The 17,393-nt window shown below is 37.8% G+C and overlaps 5 protein-coding genes and 1 non-coding gene across 7 annotated transcripts; 1 reads left to right on the top strand and 5 right to left on the bottom strand.

The window, feature by feature from the left end:
• LOC125592355 lies at window positions 1–2,559 on the bottom strand. The gene is made up of 3 exons (XM_048767351.1): window positions 1,473–2,559; window positions 1,305–1,386; window positions 1–1,044 (listed from the first exon to the last, which is right to left on the bottom strand). The coding sequence occupies exons 1-3, from the start codon at window positions 1,580–1,582 to the stop codon at window positions 640–642; spliced, it is 597 nt and encodes a 198-aa protein (XP_048623308.1). The 5' UTR covers window positions 1,583–2,559; the 3' UTR covers window positions 1–639.
• On the bottom strand, window positions 1,593–4,387 carry LOC125592726. Its single transcript, XM_048768107.1, has 9 exons — window positions 3,512–4,387; window positions 3,015–3,428; window positions 2,796–2,879; window positions 2,580–2,684; window positions 2,434–2,499; window positions 1,901–2,350; window positions 1,770–1,826; window positions 1,678–1,699; window positions 1,593–1,621 (listed from the first exon to the last, which is right to left on the bottom strand). The coding sequence occupies exons 1-9, from the start codon at window positions 4,385–4,387 to the stop codon at window positions 1,593–1,595; spliced, it is 2,103 nt and encodes a 700-aa protein (XP_048624064.1).
• A 1,471-nt stretch (window positions 4,388–5,858) lies between these two features.
• Window positions 5,859–8,324, bottom strand: LOC106427834. Its single transcript, XM_048767350.1, has 5 exons — window positions 7,419–8,324; window positions 7,030–7,283; window positions 6,861–6,942; window positions 6,354–6,738; window positions 5,859–6,257 (listed from the first exon to the last, which is right to left on the bottom strand). Exons 1-5 carry the CDS (start codon window positions 7,833–7,835, stop codon window positions 5,992–5,994), a joined length of 1,404 nt encoding a protein of 467 aa, XP_048623307.1. The 5' UTR covers window positions 7,836–8,324; the 3' UTR covers window positions 5,859–5,991.
• A 1,193-nt stretch (window positions 8,325–9,517) lies between these two features.
• LOC106427817 (UPF0481 protein At3g47200-like) lies at window positions 9,518–11,388 on the bottom strand. 2 transcript variants are annotated; one of them, XM_048767349.1, is made up of 2 exons: window positions 10,617–11,388; window positions 9,518–10,457 (listed from the first exon to the last, which is right to left on the bottom strand). In XM_048767349.1, exons 1-2 carry the CDS (start codon window positions 10,940–10,942, stop codon window positions 9,518–9,520), a joined length of 1,266 nt encoding a protein of 421 aa, XP_048623306.1. In that variant the 5' UTR covers window positions 10,943–11,388. The 2 variants fall into 2 exon arrangements, with proteins under 2 accessions (XP_048623306.1, XP_013723995.1); XM_013868541.2 differs by having other exon boundaries at window positions 9,518–11,388.
• Window positions 11,389–13,156: 1,768 nt separating this feature from the next.
• LOC125593590 lies at window positions 13,157–13,263 on the bottom strand. Its single transcript, XR_007329492.1, has one exon. It is a non-coding gene; the product is annotated as a small nucleolar RNA R71 (small nucleolar RNA).
• A 1,395-nt stretch (window positions 13,264–14,658) lies between these two features.
• Window positions 14,659–15,114, top strand: LOC106427818. Its single transcript, XM_013868542.1, has one exon. It carries the CDS (start codon window positions 14,659–14,661, stop codon window positions 15,112–15,114), a length of 456 nt encoding a protein of 151 aa, XP_013723996.1.
• Window positions 15,115–17,393: the final 2,279 nt, after the last annotated feature.

Genomic DNA, 17,393 nt, shown 5'->3' with positions numbered 1-17,393 from the left:
TCCTAAAAAATTTTCAATAACAATCTAAATGAAAAAAACGTTAGGGATAATTCATTACAAACTTAAACTTAAACGTTAGGGATAATTAACGTCAAAGTAGAAAAACAGAGTAAAAAACAGAACAAATATGACATTTTCACTTCCTTTGACCTTCCTGGAAATCTTTATCCATAAACTGGTCGAAGATCTCACAACATAGCTTGCTTCGTAAGTCCATCGCAGTTTCATCATTTATATTAGCCATGCTCTTCAATCCCAGTGACCTGCATTCCAGCATCTTCACAACAAAAATACCACAGTTGTATGGAAATTTTGTCTTTGGAAGCCCTTCTGCAAACTTAACTTGAAATGGACTGATATCTTCGAAATTAACCTCTTCACCAAGAAGTTCCATCTTTATGGCACTAATCAACACTGTCATAAATACCCAAAATTATACAATAAATTAATCACCAACAGACAACAAAATGAATATGTAAAAATGCATCACAAGCACAAGCAGCAAGAGACAAACTTTTATTTTCTAAATTAGCTAAAATTCTTTTTTCAGGATACGCATACTTTCACAATCCTATCCATAATCAATGTAACAATATAAATAAAACTGATTTTTCTACACTGAATGATAAAATTAATAAATCACAAAGAGTTTTTACCTGCCAGTTCTTGGATTTGATTAAGAGCACGTTTGATATTTGCTTTTGGAAGACCACAATGGAAGAGTGTGATTGTGTTATCAATCAATTGTATCTCCACCCCAATATAGTGATAGCTCAACTTATCTTCAATGACACCATATATAACATCAACATCTTCCAGCCATACCTTCTTTGGATGTATTAAACCTTTCACAAGTTCGCCTACACAGCCCTCCAATAACGTTTGTTTTTTCTTATGTGGCTTCCTGACAGATTCATAAGCGTACCCAACCACTTCTAAGAATCTGACTGGTACAAAGCATGCTGCTGGAAGATTGTTGTTGCGGAACCAAGCACCTTGCTCAACCCTCTTACAATTTAGCATTTCAAATGCAACATTTATGTGCTGCCAATGTAACAATATAGTTAGAAACTTCATATAGAACTGCTATAACATGGACATCTAACATAGCTCAACTCAACCTCTTCCTAAACATATGACACAATCAAATATCCACAAAGCATTATTACCACTCAATAAGAATCGAAACAGAGTTTGTAAATACAAAACTCAATCATATCCTTTTCCTAATCACATTGCATCATCCAGAACCACATTAATTATTAACATTAAATAAATAGAAGACAGAACAGAGTGTTGATTACCTCTTTGTTGAGATTCTTTTCTGCATCGTCCATTTTTTGAAAGAACTCTTTTTCAATTTCTCTTCCATTGATATAAAACGGTCTGTAGTTGATAAAATTAACTAGTATCAATCGAAACTTTTACAAAATAAATTAGGAATATTTATGCAAGGACAAAAAGTTGCTTACACACGATATATGCCCCGTAGATCCATCCAGTGTGCAAGCCTTGAAAACCGAGGAAATTCAGGTGTCACAAATGGATCAATTGGAAGGATTACCTCAGGTGTTACAGGCATAGGAGGGTTTCTAGGTCGTATTGGCCTCTTCTCTTCTCGCTGTAGAAAAGGAAGCAAATCTACTGGCTGAGCATTTGCTTTCTTCTTCTTCTTACAAGCGACAACCTTCGCCTTCCCCTTTTTGAATGACAAAAATTCAGATACATTTATATCTTAATTCCTAGTATGATGTATAAATATTTCATACCTTTTTATCACCATCTCCTTCACTTGGATTCACACTCTGCGTCTGCTCTTCTTCTATCTGAAAAACAATACCGAGATATTAAACAAATGACATTATTTTTCAATTCAAGTTATCCAAGGCATTTGTTTTACCTTTTCTGTCATCTTCCAAACACCATCTACCCATTTTCTTGGTTTTCGCATCTCAGAATGGTTGAAGTGAATTTGTTCAGTAGAATTGTTCAAAGAGACAAAACACGTGCCATCAAACAAAATGACTTTAACTTTTCCAGCGCACCAGGCACCATTGTCGAACACCTCTACGTCATCCATTAGCTCATAACTTTTCTTCGCTCCAGGTCTCTCAGGTGGTGGTTGAGGACGTATTCTGTCAATTGATACACGTGTCTCAACACTCCTTTTCCTCTTCTTTTCGTCCAGAGACGGTGCGGAGTACTCAACTTTCACCATCTCAACCCCATCAACCAAATATGTTGCCAACACATTTCCTGGATACCATTTATGACAAGTATTGTCATCTTGTGATGAAATCTCCACATTTGCTCCGATCTCAAAGGTATTTTGAACTCTGCTTTCTACATCCTGTGATGGTTTAGATTCAAGGATATCCAGTCATTTTGATAGTTGCTTTATATTTATTAAAGGTTTTAAAATAAAAGTAATACCTTATTTTGCTCGTGAGTCTCCTGAATGTTTGGTGAAATGTTCTCATTCATAAGCTCGTGAGTCTCCTGAATTCAGGAATGGTTTCATGAACACGTACAAGGGCTTCCAAAAATTACTTGAAAAGTCCATTTTTAAAAGAATGTACCTGTTGCGTCTGAATTGGAGTAAGGACTGGAGTCTCAATATTCTGTTGAGCTATTGGAGAACCAGGTGTCTCTTTCGTGATCTCATTCATAGGCTCTCGTGTATCCTGAAGTCAGGAATGGGATTATGAACACGTACAAGAACTTCCAAAAATTAATTGAAGTACAACCAAATTCATAATTTTATAAATACCAACAGTTTTCAAAATTATACTTGCCTCATTGTTAAGTTGTTCATCTGCTTGATCTGTATTGGCTTCACCTTGTCTGGAAGCCGTCTCATGAAATGGAGTTGTGTCAGTCTGTGCAAGTAGAACAAAAATTAGGAAGGCAATCCTAAATATGTATAACATCTTCCAAAATTACTTGACAACTCAAAAAAAAAACTGAATCAAGAACTAGATAAACATTAATTTTAATTTCCGAAAAAAAGTTACCTCATTGTTTGGAGTTTCATATGAAGTAACTCTTTGTAGTTTCTCTAGTTTTGTCACACGTTCTTTAATCTGTTTCCTGTCTTTTTCAATCAAACACAAACGATCGTTCATGATCCTTAAATTATCTCCCACCATCTCGCTGATTCTGTTGATCTTTGATTCCAAAGACTCCTCCTGATACGAAGAAGAAGCTTGACTCATCCCTCCATTCCCAAACAGTAAAGATGCTCTTCTTATTTGTTCATTAGCACCGTATAGGTCTACTGACATGTTTCGCCAATCTCTAATTTTAAACTTATAACCTCTCTTGGATAAATCGGCCATGTCATCCAGATCTTTATTAGCTTCGTCTTCCATGCAAACATCAGCTTCTGGATCATTAGGAATAGGAGGTAGGATGCATATGACCTTAAGCTGAAACCATAAAAATAATTAGCTTTTAAATGGAGAATCATAAGGCAAAACAGAAACAAGAAAAAAATAATGTAAAAACTTACATGATCTTTGATTTCAATTAGGAGAACATCTATCAGCTGTGGAGAAGCTATTTGAAGGTACTTCTCACACAAAAATATTGGGGTAGACGGTTGAACGCTCAGAATAGGAACCACTTGACTGAATGCATACTGTAGCAAAGGTACTGACTCAAGTATCCATATAAGAAATGCCATAGGGAATCCTTGCAAATCATAATTGTTTTTGTCGAGGCTTTTGTCGACAGCTCTCTGAAGTGATTTTAACAGCAAATTATAAGTTGTTCTCCCCCATGGGTATGTCATCAAGACATCCATATCCTGCGCTATTTTCACATAATCCAAAGTAAAAGTTGTGCCACCGTCGAGAAGGCTCTTCTGTAGTAGTATGCTCTCAATCAGGAGGAGCATTGCAAGGCAGAATCTCTCATCAGAAGCATCTTCTCTTGTGTTTCTGAGCTGCTTCTCCACGTCCTTTACTGTATGAGTACGCCCTTTTAGGAAGTCCCACTTAAATCTCTCGGTTTCCTCTCGTGGTTCTCTTGCTTCACCACTACATTTCAAACCAGTCACCATGTGGAATTCTCTTATAGAGAACCTCATTGGCTGAGCACCAAAATGGAACCAGGATTCGTGTCTCTTCACTGTCTTGATGCTTTTGGTGAGAACTGCGTGCACTATCTTAGCTGATAATTTCAAAGACCTCTCTCCAAGCTTGATCACCGGTCCCAAAAACGTCCCTCTTATTCTGTTGAACTCATCATTTCCTAGAATTTCCTTAACAGTTTTGATATAAGCAACTATCGAGTGTTGGTTTATCGATATTGTCTTCTCTGGCTCTGATCCAATCGGATATCTCAGCTCAGGCAGTGCTAGTCTTAATGGTAATGGATCTCCCATCTTGTTTCAGGAAGGGTTTCCTGAAACAATACAAATCCTTCCTGAAGTCTGTACACATGCTTTCACATGAACTAGAATTCTACCAATCATATTAGGTTAAAACGAGCAAGTCAATACACAAGCAAAAACCAGGAGACCAATCTCTCAGAAAGAAAACACACATAAGGTTGAATCTACAGGAAGGGTTTCCTGAAACAATACAAATCCTTCCTGAAGTCTATACACATGCTTTCACATGAACTAGAATTCTACCAATCATATTAGGTTAAAACGAGCAAGTCTATACACAAGCAAAAACCAGGAGACCAACCTCTCAGAAAGAAAACACACATAAGGTTGAATCTGCAAGAAGGGTTTCCTGAAACAATACAAATCCTTCCTGAAGTCTATACACATGCTTTCACATGAACTAGAATTCTACCAATCATATTAGGTTAAAACGAGCAAGTCTATACACAAACAAAAACCAGGAGACCAATCTCTCAGAAAGAAAACACACATAAGGTTGAATCTGCAACATACCTTAAAGAGATAGAGCTCTAGAAATGGTTTTTCTCGGAGAATAGAGAGAGCTCGCGTAAAAGATCGAGAGAGAGAGAGTTCTGGAGATGGGTTTTCGTCGGAGATCGAGATATATGGAGAAAACACACATAAGGTTGAATCTGCAGGAAGGGTTTCCTGAAACAATACAAATCCTTCCTGAAGTCTATACACATGCTTTCACATGAACTAGAATTCTACTAATCACATTAGGTTAAAACGAGCAAGTCTATACACAAGCAAAAACCAGGAGACCAATCTCTCAGAAAGAAAACACACATAAGGTTGAATCTGCAACATACCTTAAAGAGATAGAGCTCTAGAAATGGTTTTTCTCGGAGAATAGAGAGAGCTCGCGTAAAAGATCGAGAGAGAGAGAGTTCTGGAGATGGGTTTTCGTCGGAGATCGAGAGATATGGAGATGAGAGAGAGATTCGAGAGGCGGAGACGAGTGAGATTCGAGAAGTTTGAAACGGCGAGAGTGTTGAGACGGCAAGAGTTTTGTCTTTTTCCAATCGAAATGTATTGGTTTTGGAAACCTATCCTATATTAATTGGTTTAAGTATGCTTATGTAATATTCTTTAACAGATGATTCACTTCAGACCAGCGGTTAAACCGAGGCATTTCATAACACAAAAGTCTCTCTATCCCCGGGTTCGATAAGTGGTGGATTCAAAATCAATTTTAATTTTTTTTTTTGTTATAGTTTGGAGTTAAATACAATTAAATGTAATCCATTAGCAGATGATTCTTCTTTTCCTAGTGGCTAAAATCCCACACTATCCAAATACGCAAACTCTCTCCCTCTGGGTTCGACCCTTTTTGGATCTAAATTTTTTTTTTTTTTTTTGTCTGTAAACATCACAATTTTAAGCTTACAATTTTTTCTGGAAACCCATCCAGAAACATTATTTAACCTTCCAAGATATATGATACCCAAAAAAAATACTTGATATCCTTCCAATCTTTCTTATGTAACCAGACGCCAACAACATAACAAAATAAACAGTCATAACTAAAACCGAGTCTTAACTAAAACAAAAAATGTTTTGATGCATCATTCTCATTTCCCAAAGCTCTCATCCACAAATTGGTTGAAGATCTCACAAGACAAGGTTCTCCTTAGCTCCAATGCATTGTCATCATTAATCTTTGTCATGTCTCCTATCTTCAATGACTGGCACTCTAGAATCTTGACAAGAAATATCCCACAGTTGAAAGGATGTTTTGTCTTGGGTAAACCTTGTGCCTGCTCAACCTCAAATGGAATCATCTTCACTTTATCTACCTCATCACCAGAAGATTCCACCAGCAGATCAGAAATCAACACTGTCATATTTAAAAATCAATATCAAGATAGAATCAGTTGAATATTTCAAACCAAGAAACAGTTGAATACATCAAATACAAATTTTTTATATATACCTGCCAACTTTTTCACTTGAGGAATATCAATGATGTTGCTTTCCTTTTGAAAACAATCATATACTGTGATTCTTTTCTTCTTCAAATGAATTTCCATCCCAATCCAGACATTGTTTTTTTTTCCAAGAGTAATCCCATACACAACATCAACATCTTCTCCCCATGTCTTCTCTGGATATACCTTCCCTCTTACAATATCTTTAAATAAATCGTTGAAAATCTTTTTACCTTTGACCTTTTCTTTCTTGTAAGCCAAATCATGAGAGAGCAAGCAATGCAAGAACTCCATAGGTAGGAAGCACACCTTTGGAATCTTGTAGTTGTGGAACCAAGCAACATTCTCATTTCTTCTGCAATTTAGCATTGCAAAGGCTCCATCAATGTGCTGCAAAAAAAAATGCAAACATTATCTATTTTGTTACTATCTAATTCCTGAAACTAAACAAATCCTTCCTGAATTTTTTTTTTAAAAAAATCTCAAGGCAAGAACATATGTAAAGAAATTACCTCTTTCTTAAGGTCCTTTTTTGCATTTTCCATGCTTTGAAAGAAAGATTTCCTTATCTTATTATCATTGATTGATAGGGACCTGCAGTCGATTAAAGATTCAAAGGAATTACTAAACCTTTTATACATAAATATAAGAATATATAGACAAGGACAGAAACATGCTTACGTTTCATGCATGCCGGACTTTAATGTCATCCAATTTTGAAGCCTTGAAAGCTTATGTTCCGCAGGAGTTGAAAACGGATCAACTGCAGGTATAATCTCAGGTATTACAGTTAAAGCCGGATTTCTGTCAGACTTGAATGGAGTTTTTGTGTCTCTAGATCGTTTAGGCACCCTCTCGCTCCTTCTTAGGAAAACATTATCCATTCCTGAATTTTGTGATGAGGCAGCAGCTTTCCTTTTCTTATCAGGCTTCACCTTTAATCAAACAATAGACACCAAGCAAAATATTATCAAATTTGTTGCAATCGGAATTTCTGGAAACCATTCCTGAAACTAAAATGTATGTATATCAAACAATTCACGTGAAGTATAATTCAAGTTATGATTTACCTTATCTGCCATCTTCCAGACTCCATCTTTCCATTCTCTATGAATTCGCAAATCTGAATGTTTGAATAGAATAGTTTCCATAGAAGTATAGAGACACACCGAGTATGTGTTATCACCAAGTACCATGCTAATTTGTCCGCTGCTCCAGCCATTGTTGTAAAAGACTTCTACCTTATCCATCATCTCAAAGGATTTTTGGTCACTAGTTGGTGTTGCAGGACGTATTTTGTCAGCCGTGATAGTATCCTGAAGTTTCTGAAGTCTATGTTGGTCTGCGAAGAGTGTCGTGTACTCAACTGTCAGCTCCTCTAGTCCTTCACACAGTTTAAGATCAACAACCTTTCCTGGATACCATATTTCGTCATCAGTAGACAAAATCTCAACCTCTGCGCCTATTTGAAAGTGAGCTAGAAGCATGCTTACTTCAACCTATGAAAAATGAAGATTCAGTAACATCAGCGGTTTCAAATTGTTAGAATAATAATTAAAGATCAAATATACTCGATGCATACCTCGTTTGTTTCTGAAAAATCTATAGCACTTGTCTGAAGATGCTCTGTTTTCTGAGTAATAGGCGGTATCTTCGAAACATGCTTAGTAGTAGGTTCAGTAGTAGGCTCTGTGGAAACTAGCTCAGTAGTAGGTTCTGTAGTATCCTTGAGATTTTCTTCTGCTTGATTCTGCTCTGATGGTGTCTCATCGGATTGCTCTCCCTCACTTGTCTGAAGGTGCTGTGTTTGCTGAGTAAGAGGCTGTGTAAGAGGCTGTGTAAGAGGCTGTGTCTTCGAAACATCTGTGGAAACTAGCTCAGTTGTATGTTTTGTAGTATCCTTGAGATTTTCTTCTGCTTGATTCTTTCTGCTTGATTGTGTCTCCTCTCCCTCACTTAGAGAAAAATATTGGGTCGCAGTTTCTATCTCACTCTATAAGACAAAAGTAAATGGTAAGAGTTAGTTGAATATAAAAATATTACATAAACATTTTAAATATTTCTTCTTACCAAAGCATTCTTATTTTCTTCAATAACTAGTGCAATTAGTGAAGACAATGGAGAGGAAGGTGTGTGATGCACAGCATGTGTATCCTCCTGTAATAACAATAAAATAAAAGAGGTAGTTATGAAGAAGTTTCTACAATTTAAAATTCAAGTTGTACTTATGAAAGACATTTCTATGCTTACCTTTTTATTGTTTGCTGAAATGATCTCAGTCAATGGCTGTGTAGCCTCATACGTTCCCTCTGTTACCGTCTGCAAAAAAAAACAAAAAAAGTCAGGAAGGGGATCAAAAACACGTACAAAAGCTTCCAAACATTACTTGAAATCTCCAAGATTTTTTGAGCATTTACCTGCTGTTTCTGAATTGGAGTAAAAACTTGAGCCTCAATACTCTTTGGAGATATTGGAGAAGAAGGTGTCTCATTCATTTCCAGTGTTTCTTTCTGCGAAACTTGAGTCTGAGCAGCAGGTGGCTCAATCACAATCTGCAAAAAATATCAGGAAAGGCCATCATGAATACATTCAATTATAAACACAACACTAATTACAGCTAATTCAATTAATAAAAAATCATACAGCAAAATATAAAGAGTTATAAACATCAAATTATATTAACTATTTACATAGAAATTTCAAAAAAAAAATCAATTAAACTGAAACAGAACAAAAATCTTAACTACCACTTATGAAACAGGAGTATAGTTTATAAACTTATAATAAGTGGGTTCTTACCGAATATGGTGAAGTTACACTAAAGAATTTCTAGACAAACGGGCTGTTGATAGGATTCAACCCCAATTTATACATTTAACAAAAAACATATGAGGAATGGCGTTGCGAACAAAAATATGTTAAGTTTTTGGGTATGATATTGCGATCCCACAGAGGAGTTGGTAAGTTAAGTTAAGAAGTGAAATCAAGTTTGCATTATATTACATAGTTGGTAATAGAAAACAGCGACAAGAAAAATGTAAAGGTATGAAAGCTTCGTGCAATTGGACAAGAAGCCAAAGCTGCGACACTAGCGAGAGCGCGCCGAGAGCCAAACCAATAGTACATTTATGAAGCCAGAGCTAGCCCCATAACCCCTTAACTCCTCTTTTTACTTGGGAGGACGAAAATAAGGATAGGCCGTGAAGAAAGCTTGGAACATGGTAAGCACAAGAAGTATCAAAGCAGCACAACATGCCCACGGACTTTTAAAGTATGTGTACTTGAATCCTGCCCATTGTACGTGGCATCCTTGTGAAGTGTGCTCGTTCACCCCCTCGAACACATTTGACAAAAAACTCTTTGATATGGAAAACGCAACGTTTTTGCCAGTGTTCTTGAAGAACAAAGATACTTGTTCTCCAGTCCCAAAGTAGTTATCTATGATCCCTTTCTCGCTTAAGAACGTTGCATCCTCTTCAGTGTTTATGAGGCAGCCCATGAAAGTAACATAGCTTGTCATTTCTGTGGAGCATCTCATACTAAACTGCTCAAAAGCCACACAGTTGATCAAAAGAGAGCTGAAAAAGTCATCAAATGTTAGTTTTGGTATTTCAAGCACACCGCTCTTTAAAGTTATGTCAAGAGGTGTCTCAAATTTTCCTTTTTGGTTAAATTGTATTCCTCGGAGCTGAAGTTTTTTAGCTGAGCCAATCAAACTTGGTGTCTCCGCTTGAACATTCTTTTTGGTATGACTCAATCTACTGAAACATGTGTTTTCACTTGAACAACAAAATATATTGTTGTATATTTTTTCTTCTGTTTGCTGCATTTGATTAGGTATAAAAGTTTTGCGGATGAGATCTAGAAGATGACTTGCATCAAGATTCTTTCTTTCTTCCCAAAATTCTTTTGGTCTTCTTATTGAGTAGCTAAAGAATGCAAAGATCATCTCGTTTAGGTTAGATGAAGGAAATAACCTTGACGTCTTAAGGAGATCTTGAAGAACAAAAAATGGAACCTGATTTTCAAGGAGTAGATCACTTCTAAGAGTTGGTAGAATCCACCTCAACGTGAAAATAGGGTCATCAGCGTAATTTATTCGCCAAGTACTCTTCTTTGAAACTACAATGAGCAACGTGAGGATGAAGCAACCGTCAAGAACCATCATATCAATCAGCTTTTCTCGATCAAACTTTAGATCCTCGGAGTATGAACCTCTGATCCTCTTTTCCATCACCGATACTGCTTCGCGTAAATGCGTCATATGCACATCCTTTTGATTTGTCTTGGACAAAAAGAAAGCAAGATATCTTTGTTTGTGCTCCTGGATCATCTGAAGATGATCTTTATCAACTTCACCATCACAATGGTGGTAAGGACCGATTGAGACAATCTTCGGTTTGTAGGCTGTTTCATTGACTTGGAAGAGAGTGTGAGGGATTCTGAAAATGCAACAAGACTGACCACCGGCTGATTTCTTAAGACGTTTAGGAGAATATATAGGGTTTTCAATTTGAATGATGCAGCAAGAGGAATCGTCTTCTGTCCCGAAGATTGTTGTGCCTCTTCCAGGGGTTTGGCTAGAAGAATTCATGTATATCTAGTTTTTGATTTGTTTTCCTTGACTAGAAAATGTTATATGGTATGGTATATAGTTGTGCTGTACATTTAAGACGAAAATATGATATCTTGTATATTTGCATTGTTTTAGTCATTTATTCTTGCATATGTTGAATCATTTAGATTAATATTTAGGCATCTTTAGGTTCTATATTGCATACATAAGTCTTTATTAGGTGTTGGAGCATCCTTTGGAGTTTTTGGAGGTATTTAGAGACATTTGGGTTCTTAAGGAAATGATCATCTTAGCAAAATGGGATTTGGAGCGAGGTTCTGAAGTGACCTAATGCACCAGCCCTAGACGATTGGAGTGTAGAGCGACCCACTGGAGCGAGGTATGACACCCGCTTTGTACCAAAGCGACCTCTCGCAGCGAGGTAGCGTACCCGCTCTGGACCCAACATCCCGTCGACAACTTTCGAGAACCGGAGCGACCAACACGGAGCGAGGTGGGTACATCGCGCGTCAATTCCATGAAGTGCGAAGGAAGCCAAAGCGACGTCTCGGAGCGAGGTGGCGAACCCGCTGTGAAGCTGGAGCGAGGTCACGAACCCGCGCGCAAGATTTATATTTGGTCGATTTTTCATGTTTTGCTGGACCTTCTCAGACTTGTTTTTGAGGTCCACTAGGTTTTTAGGAGTCCTATAAATACTCTCTAAACCTAAAATTAGGACTTATCTTGTTTTCTATCTAATCAAAAAGCCACCTTAGGTGAAATATCTAATCTTGATCAATTTCTCTTGTGTTTACTTGATTGCTTTGATCATTAATCATGTTTAGACTTAGATCAACAAATGATCTAGTGTTTATCATGATAATGAGTGAGTAGTCATCTTTGGATTCATGGGTTAGGATGATTAGGATGATTAAGTGATGATCTAGAATGTTTAGAGTAGATTAATATGTTTCCTTGCTTGATTGAGTGATCTTAATGCTAAGCTAGAGTTGGCCATTCTAGTTTAGAACTCTAGACATTTCATTGCCCGGAAGGTGTTCGATGAAATGTCTGAGCCAACTCAACATGCTCTTAGCTTACCCTACCAAAGGGATTTGATGTTAGGGGAGTTAGGAAAGTTGAATGATACATTCTTAATGATTGCTTAATTGACACAAACCAAAGGAATTTGATGTTTGATCATGAGAGTAAATGAGTTTTTATCTTGGAAGAGAACTTGCTTAGAATTGATATCTAGACTTAGGGGAATGTGTTGATTGAAACTTTGCCATTTTTGATTAAATCTTAGTCATCTAAAATCAAAATCCTATGCCCATGATTCCTCCTTTATCTATTTGATTGAAAGTTGCTTGTTAGTTGTTCTTGAAACTTGTTACTTTGATTGAATCATCTCATCTTATTGATTGCATTTAGCTTAATTGAAAACCTGAATTCTCTTTGATTCAAAACTCTTAGAAATGGATTGACATCTCAATTACTATGATGATTTGATTATTGGACCCTTGAAAAGTCCATTTCAAGTTTAGCGCCGTTGCCAATTCTAAGTTGATTTTGACATTGAGATTTGGTTCTTGCTTGAGACTAAATCTTATTTTCTTATATATAGTTACTGATTCTCTTTTCTAGCCTTTTGTATCTCAGGTGCATGAACTTGCGGAGCAGAGGCCCAACAGACCTAGTTCCAAGAGTTGAAGACATTAGAGCACTTGAAAGGGAGATTGCAAGGAGAAGAAGAGAAGAAGAGCAACATGCTCACCTAGACAGATTGGGGTTTGTGATGGATCAACATCAGAATCAGCCTCAAGATGGAGTGGGCATTGGCCAAGGAGCTGACAACCTTAGGCCATAACACCAACATCGCCAAGCTAGAGCTATTGGCACCCATGATGAACCAAATATCCATGGGCATAGAGCTGGCATCAGAGCACCAGCTGTGGAAAACAACAACTTTGAGATCAAGTCAAGCTTGATAAACATGATCCAGAGCAACAAGTATCATGGTCTTGCCTTGGAGGATCCACTAGACCACTTGGATAACTTTGATAAGCTGTGTGGAACTACAAAGATCAATGGTGTGTCTCTGAAGATGCATTCAAGCTAAGGTTGTTTCCATTCTCTTTGGGCGACAAAGCTCACACATGGGAGAAAAACCTTTCAAGAGATTCAATCACTACATGGGATGAGTGCAAGAAAGCTTTCCTCACCAAGTTCTTCTCTACTTCAAAAACTGCTAAGCTAAGGAATGAAATCTCTAGATTTCATCAAAGGAATCTTGAAGGCTTTGGGGAAGCATGGGAAAAGTTCAACAACTACATCTCTCAATGTCCTCATCATGGCTTCAATATGGAGAGTTTGCTTAGTACTTTCTACTGAGGTGCTTTTCCCAAGTTTAGAAGCCAGCTTGAGACTGCTAGCAATGGTTTCTTCTTGGGGAGAAGTGAAGCAGATGCTTTGGAGCTTGTAGAGAATATGGCTAAGAGTGATTTAGTCTACAGTGATGAGCATGATAGAAGCAACAGAGGCAGTGGAGGTGATGATACAAACACCAAGAGAGAGTTAAAGGCTCTACAAGACAAGCTGGATATGCTTCTCTTGGATAGAGCTAAACAAGAGAAGGTGAACTTTGTTGGTGAGCAGAAACAAGAAGAGATTATTGTGGTTAATGAAGCTGATGGTCTAGAAGGTCAAGAAGAGTTGTGCTTTGTGAATGCTAATGGGACATGGTACAAGAAGGAGCCTAACTTTTAGTACCACAACAACTACCACCAAAAGCCCTTCTACAACAACCAACAAGGTGGTTACCAGTCTACACAAGGCCTAGCTGGATCTTCCACTTCTGCCCCTCAAGAAAGTAGCACCAATACTATGTTGAAGCAAATCTTGGAGTCTCAGAATAACACTGCAAAGAACATTGGAGATGAATTGAAGATTCTCCACACCAAGATTGATGGGAACTACAATGACCTCAACAACAAGTTCCTACAATTCTCCTCTCACTTCAAGTCTTTGGAGAATCAGTTTGCCTCTATGCCTTCAACCTTCAAGCGCCCAATGGGATCTCTACCAGGAAAATCAGAGAAGAATCCCAAAGAGTATTGCCATGTTATCCTCTCTACTACTTCTTTTGAGATTGACTTGCGTGATCATGAGAAAGAGGTGGATCAGATTGAAAGCCTCTCGTATAGAACATAATTTGTTTCCCAAGCTGCAACACAAATTGTGGATAAAAATGAACACAAAGCTATGGAGAGGGTTAAGGCACAAGCTAAACTGAAGGTTGCAGCAGAGATTCTGAAGAGAGATGAGCACAAGGCTGAGAAACAAGTTGAAAGAGAGGCTGTGCAAAAGCTAAAGGAAGTTAAGTTGGAAGGAACCACTGAGGTTGAGCAGTCACCTTATGATAAGCTCCCATTTCCACAAAGGGTCCTCACCAAAGCTCAAATGAAGGTGATATCCAAGTTCAGAAAGGACATGAGTGTTGTAGGAGTCAGGCTTCCAGAGATCTCACATATGTGTGATGCTCATGTCCAAATGATGCTCATGACATTCTAGCTCACAAAGAAGAAGTAGCAGAGATTCTTGACATCTCTACTTTGCAGCTTGATCCACCAGTCAAACCAAAGTCTATTCCAAAACTAGAAACCAAAGGAAAATTCACCTTGTCTTGCTCCTTTGGTAAGTTCACACTTGATGATGCTCTTGTTGATTCTGGTGCAAGTGTGAATGTGATCTTAATGGAGATGGTGAAGAGTCTTGGGATTGAAAACATGGAGTCAAACACATCCTTACTGATGTTTGGGGACTCCTCTTCTACAACTCTAATTGGTCTCATCAAGGATTTTCCTTTGAAGATTGGAGCTTGCACCATTCCTATTGACCTCACTGTTTTGAAGATGGCAACTGAGAAGAGAGTCCCATTGATCCTTGGCACACCATTTCTCACAACAGTAGGAGCTTGCATTGACTTTACCAACAAGAAGGTGACACTCCTCAATGTGAACAAAGTTGTCTCCTACCCAATCAAGTCTCTAATGATGAATGTTGAGTATTGTGAAACCATTACTTATGGAGAACCTTCCATTGAGAAGATCAAGGATGAAGTGATTTTAGTGAGAAAGAAGGTTTTGATGGAGAGTCCTCTAAAGAGATGTGTGATGAGCACTTGGAAAGTGCTACAAATGAGGGGGTGAGTAGAGCCATAGAGGCTACTTATGACAAGAAGAAGATGATGAAAGAACCTCACCCTACTTCTGTTGAAAAATCTTCACACATTCTCACTCTTCACCCAATAAAGTTCAAAGATGGAGTGATTGAGTACAAGATCAAGTGCAAGGGAAGGTCTAAGTCATTCTCAGGTGCAAGAGCCATCATAACTCCTCAGCTCCAAGATGATCCACTCAAGCTTCAGGAGCTCCTCTCTCAGGTCCTCACCATCACTTTTGAAGGGGGGAAGGATCCTCCTTCTCCATTCTCCACTTGAGGTACCACTCCAATCTTTCCATTGTATATACCAGTTTTTCTTTGCATATATTCTTTCTTTTGGGTATCTCTTTCAACTTACTAACACAGAAACTGTGTGAACTAAGTTTGGGGGAGGTACCAAGTATTTGATCATGTTTGCTTTGATGACATTACAATGAGTCTTGCATTGTACATAAATATTTGCATAGAAAAACCAAAAAAATTGAAAATTTTGAAAAACACAAAAAGAAGCATGTAGTTGCATCTCTTGCATTCTTAGTATTGAGTCTAGAGCATATAGGTTGCATTCACTTGCATATGGAGTAGCAGATGAAAATCCCTTGTAAAGAACACTTGTCTTGCACTGAAATTGACACCCTAGCTAAACATATCAAGTAGCTTAAGCATCTCTTGAAAACCTTGCATGTTTCGAGCCTTGAAAACTCTTCTTGAAATTTGTTTGCTTGCTTGATATTGGCATTGTTCTTAAAACCAGCTCCAAACTGAACTTGGCTTGAATGAACTTAATCTCTCTTGCATATGGACACTTTCATACTTGATCATAGATCTCATACACATTTGGGTTATCTTATTCCATTCTACAGCTCTTTGTTAACCCAAATGGCACTTCATACCCTTGAACCCTAGCCATTCTTTGAGACTAAACATTGATTTGCTTGAGTGAGACATCTTCTTGATAGCTTGTCATGTGCAAAATCTTGAGAGTATTGGGAACGACATAGGTTTGTTCTCATCGTTTGCTAACATAGGGACCTCATTTGACTTAGCTTCTAGGATAGAGAATGGGTTGTGTATTCTAAAGGCTGATATCTTGGGTTTGGGAAGTGAGAAAGATGAGATTGATGAACAAAAGAGTGTAAAAAGAAAACAAAAACCCTAGGGACCAAAGAAAGTAAGAAAAGAATGCTCTAGATGTGTCAAGTAGATCCCCCATAAAAAAAAAATCAATAAGGTAATGGGGGAAGGTAAGAGAAAGAGTTATAGCTAAGTGCTATAAAATGTGTAAAAAAAAAAAAAAGGAAGTCCCTAGTTGGTTGAGTCAAAGGAAAAAAGAATTATTCATTGGGTGAGTGATGTGAGAGGATGTTATTTTAGGTTATTGGAATGAAGATGTAAAGGGTAGAACTTGAAATCACTTAGGAAAAGGGTAGAATGATGAGAATGGATCTATGTATGTATGAATTGCTCCTAGTCTTAGATAAATTTTGCATAATGATCAAGCTTCTTGTCTTTGAGTGATTGCCACCTTAAATTGTTGTATTCAAACCCCCTCTTCATTCACATTAGACCATTTGCTCACCTAGCGAAATGATTGAGATCATGTGCCCATTTGTGAGAATTCACCTTGTGTGTGTGAATTAATATGAGGGCTTGTTGAAGGAACTTGTTGGTTGATGAGTATTGCAACTTGTGTAGAGGCATAAGAGTATTGATAGGCCTAGAGAAGCTAGAGTATAATAAGAGAGTTTGCTCATGCTATTTGCTATATTTCTTTAGGATGTTAAATTTAGTGCTAGGAAGTGTTTCTTGTGGCTATGAGCTCCCACCTTCAAACTTCTTCTCCTATGAGCTCTTGAAAGTTCACTTGTGGACAAGTAAAGGACAAGTTTGGAGGAGTTGATATCTTGCATATTTGCATTGTTTTAGTCATTCATTCTTGCACATGTTGAATCATTTAGATTAATATTTAGGCATCTTTATGTTCCATATTGCATACATAAGTCCTTATTAGGTGTTGGAGCATCATTTAGAGTTTTTGGAGGTATTTGGAGACATTTGGGCTTTTAAGGAGTAGAAAATAATCATCTTAGCGAAATGGGATTTGGAGCGAGGTTCTGAAGCGACCTAATGCACCCGCTCTAGACGATTGGAGTGTAGAGCGACCCACTGGAGCGAGGTATGACACCCGCTCTGTACCAGAGCGACCTCTCGCAGCGAGGTAGCGTACCCGCTCTGGGCCCAACATCCCGTTGACAACTTTCGAGAA

Source organism: Brassica napus, chromosome C9, assembly GCF_020379485.1.
Source record: "Brassica napus cultivar Da-Ae chromosome C9, Da-Ae, whole genome shotgun sequence".
NCBI classification, from domain to species: domain Eukaryota; kingdom Viridiplantae; phylum Streptophyta; class Magnoliopsida; order Brassicales; family Brassicaceae; genus Brassica; species Brassica napus.
This window is presented reverse-complemented; position numbering and strand designations above follow the sequence as displayed.

Coding starts and splice junctions, on each gene's coding strand:
- LOC125592355 (XM_048767351.1), bottom strand. CDS start 1,582: ATGCCTGTAACACCTGAGGTAATCCTTCCAATTGATCCATTTGTGACA. Junction 1,387..1,472: donor CTACGGGGCATATATCGTGT/GTAAGCAACTTT, acceptor TATCAACTACAG/ACCGTTTTATATCAATGGAA. Junction 1,045..1,304: donor AAAAGAATCTCAACAAAGAG/GTAATCAACACT, acceptor TTACATTGGCAG/CACATAAATGTTGCATTTGA.
- LOC106427834 (XM_048767350.1), bottom strand. CDS start 7,835: ATGCTTCTAGCTCACTTTCAAATAGGCGCAGAGGTTGAGATTTTGTCT. Junction 7,284..7,418: donor TCTGGAAGATGGCAGATAAG/GTAAATCATAAC, acceptor GTTTGATTAAAG/GTGAAGCCTGATAAGAAAAG. Junction 6,739..6,860: donor AAAAGGACCTTAAGAAAGAG/GTAATTTCTTTA, acceptor TTTTTTTTGCAG/CACATTGATGGAGCCTTTGC.
- LOC106427818 (XM_013868542.1), top strand. CDS start 14,659: ATGGAGATGGTGAAGAGTCTTGGGATTGAAAACATGGAGTCAAACACA.
- LOC125592726 (XM_048768107.1), bottom strand. CDS start 4,387: ATGGGAGATCCATTACCATTAAGACTAGCACTGCCTGAGCTGAGATAT. Junction 1,700..1,769: donor AAGGAGATGGTGATAAAAAG/GTATGAAATATT, acceptor TCATTCAAAAAG/GGGAAGGCGAAGGTTGTCGC. Junction 1,622..1,677: donor GAAGGCGAAGGTTGTCGCTT/GTAAGAAGAAGA, acceptor CCTTTTCTACAG/CGAGAAGAGAAGAGGCCAAT.
- LOC106427817 (XM_013868541.2), bottom strand. CDS start 10,942: ATGAATTCTTCTAGCCAAACCCCTGGAAGAGGCACAACAATCTTCGGG.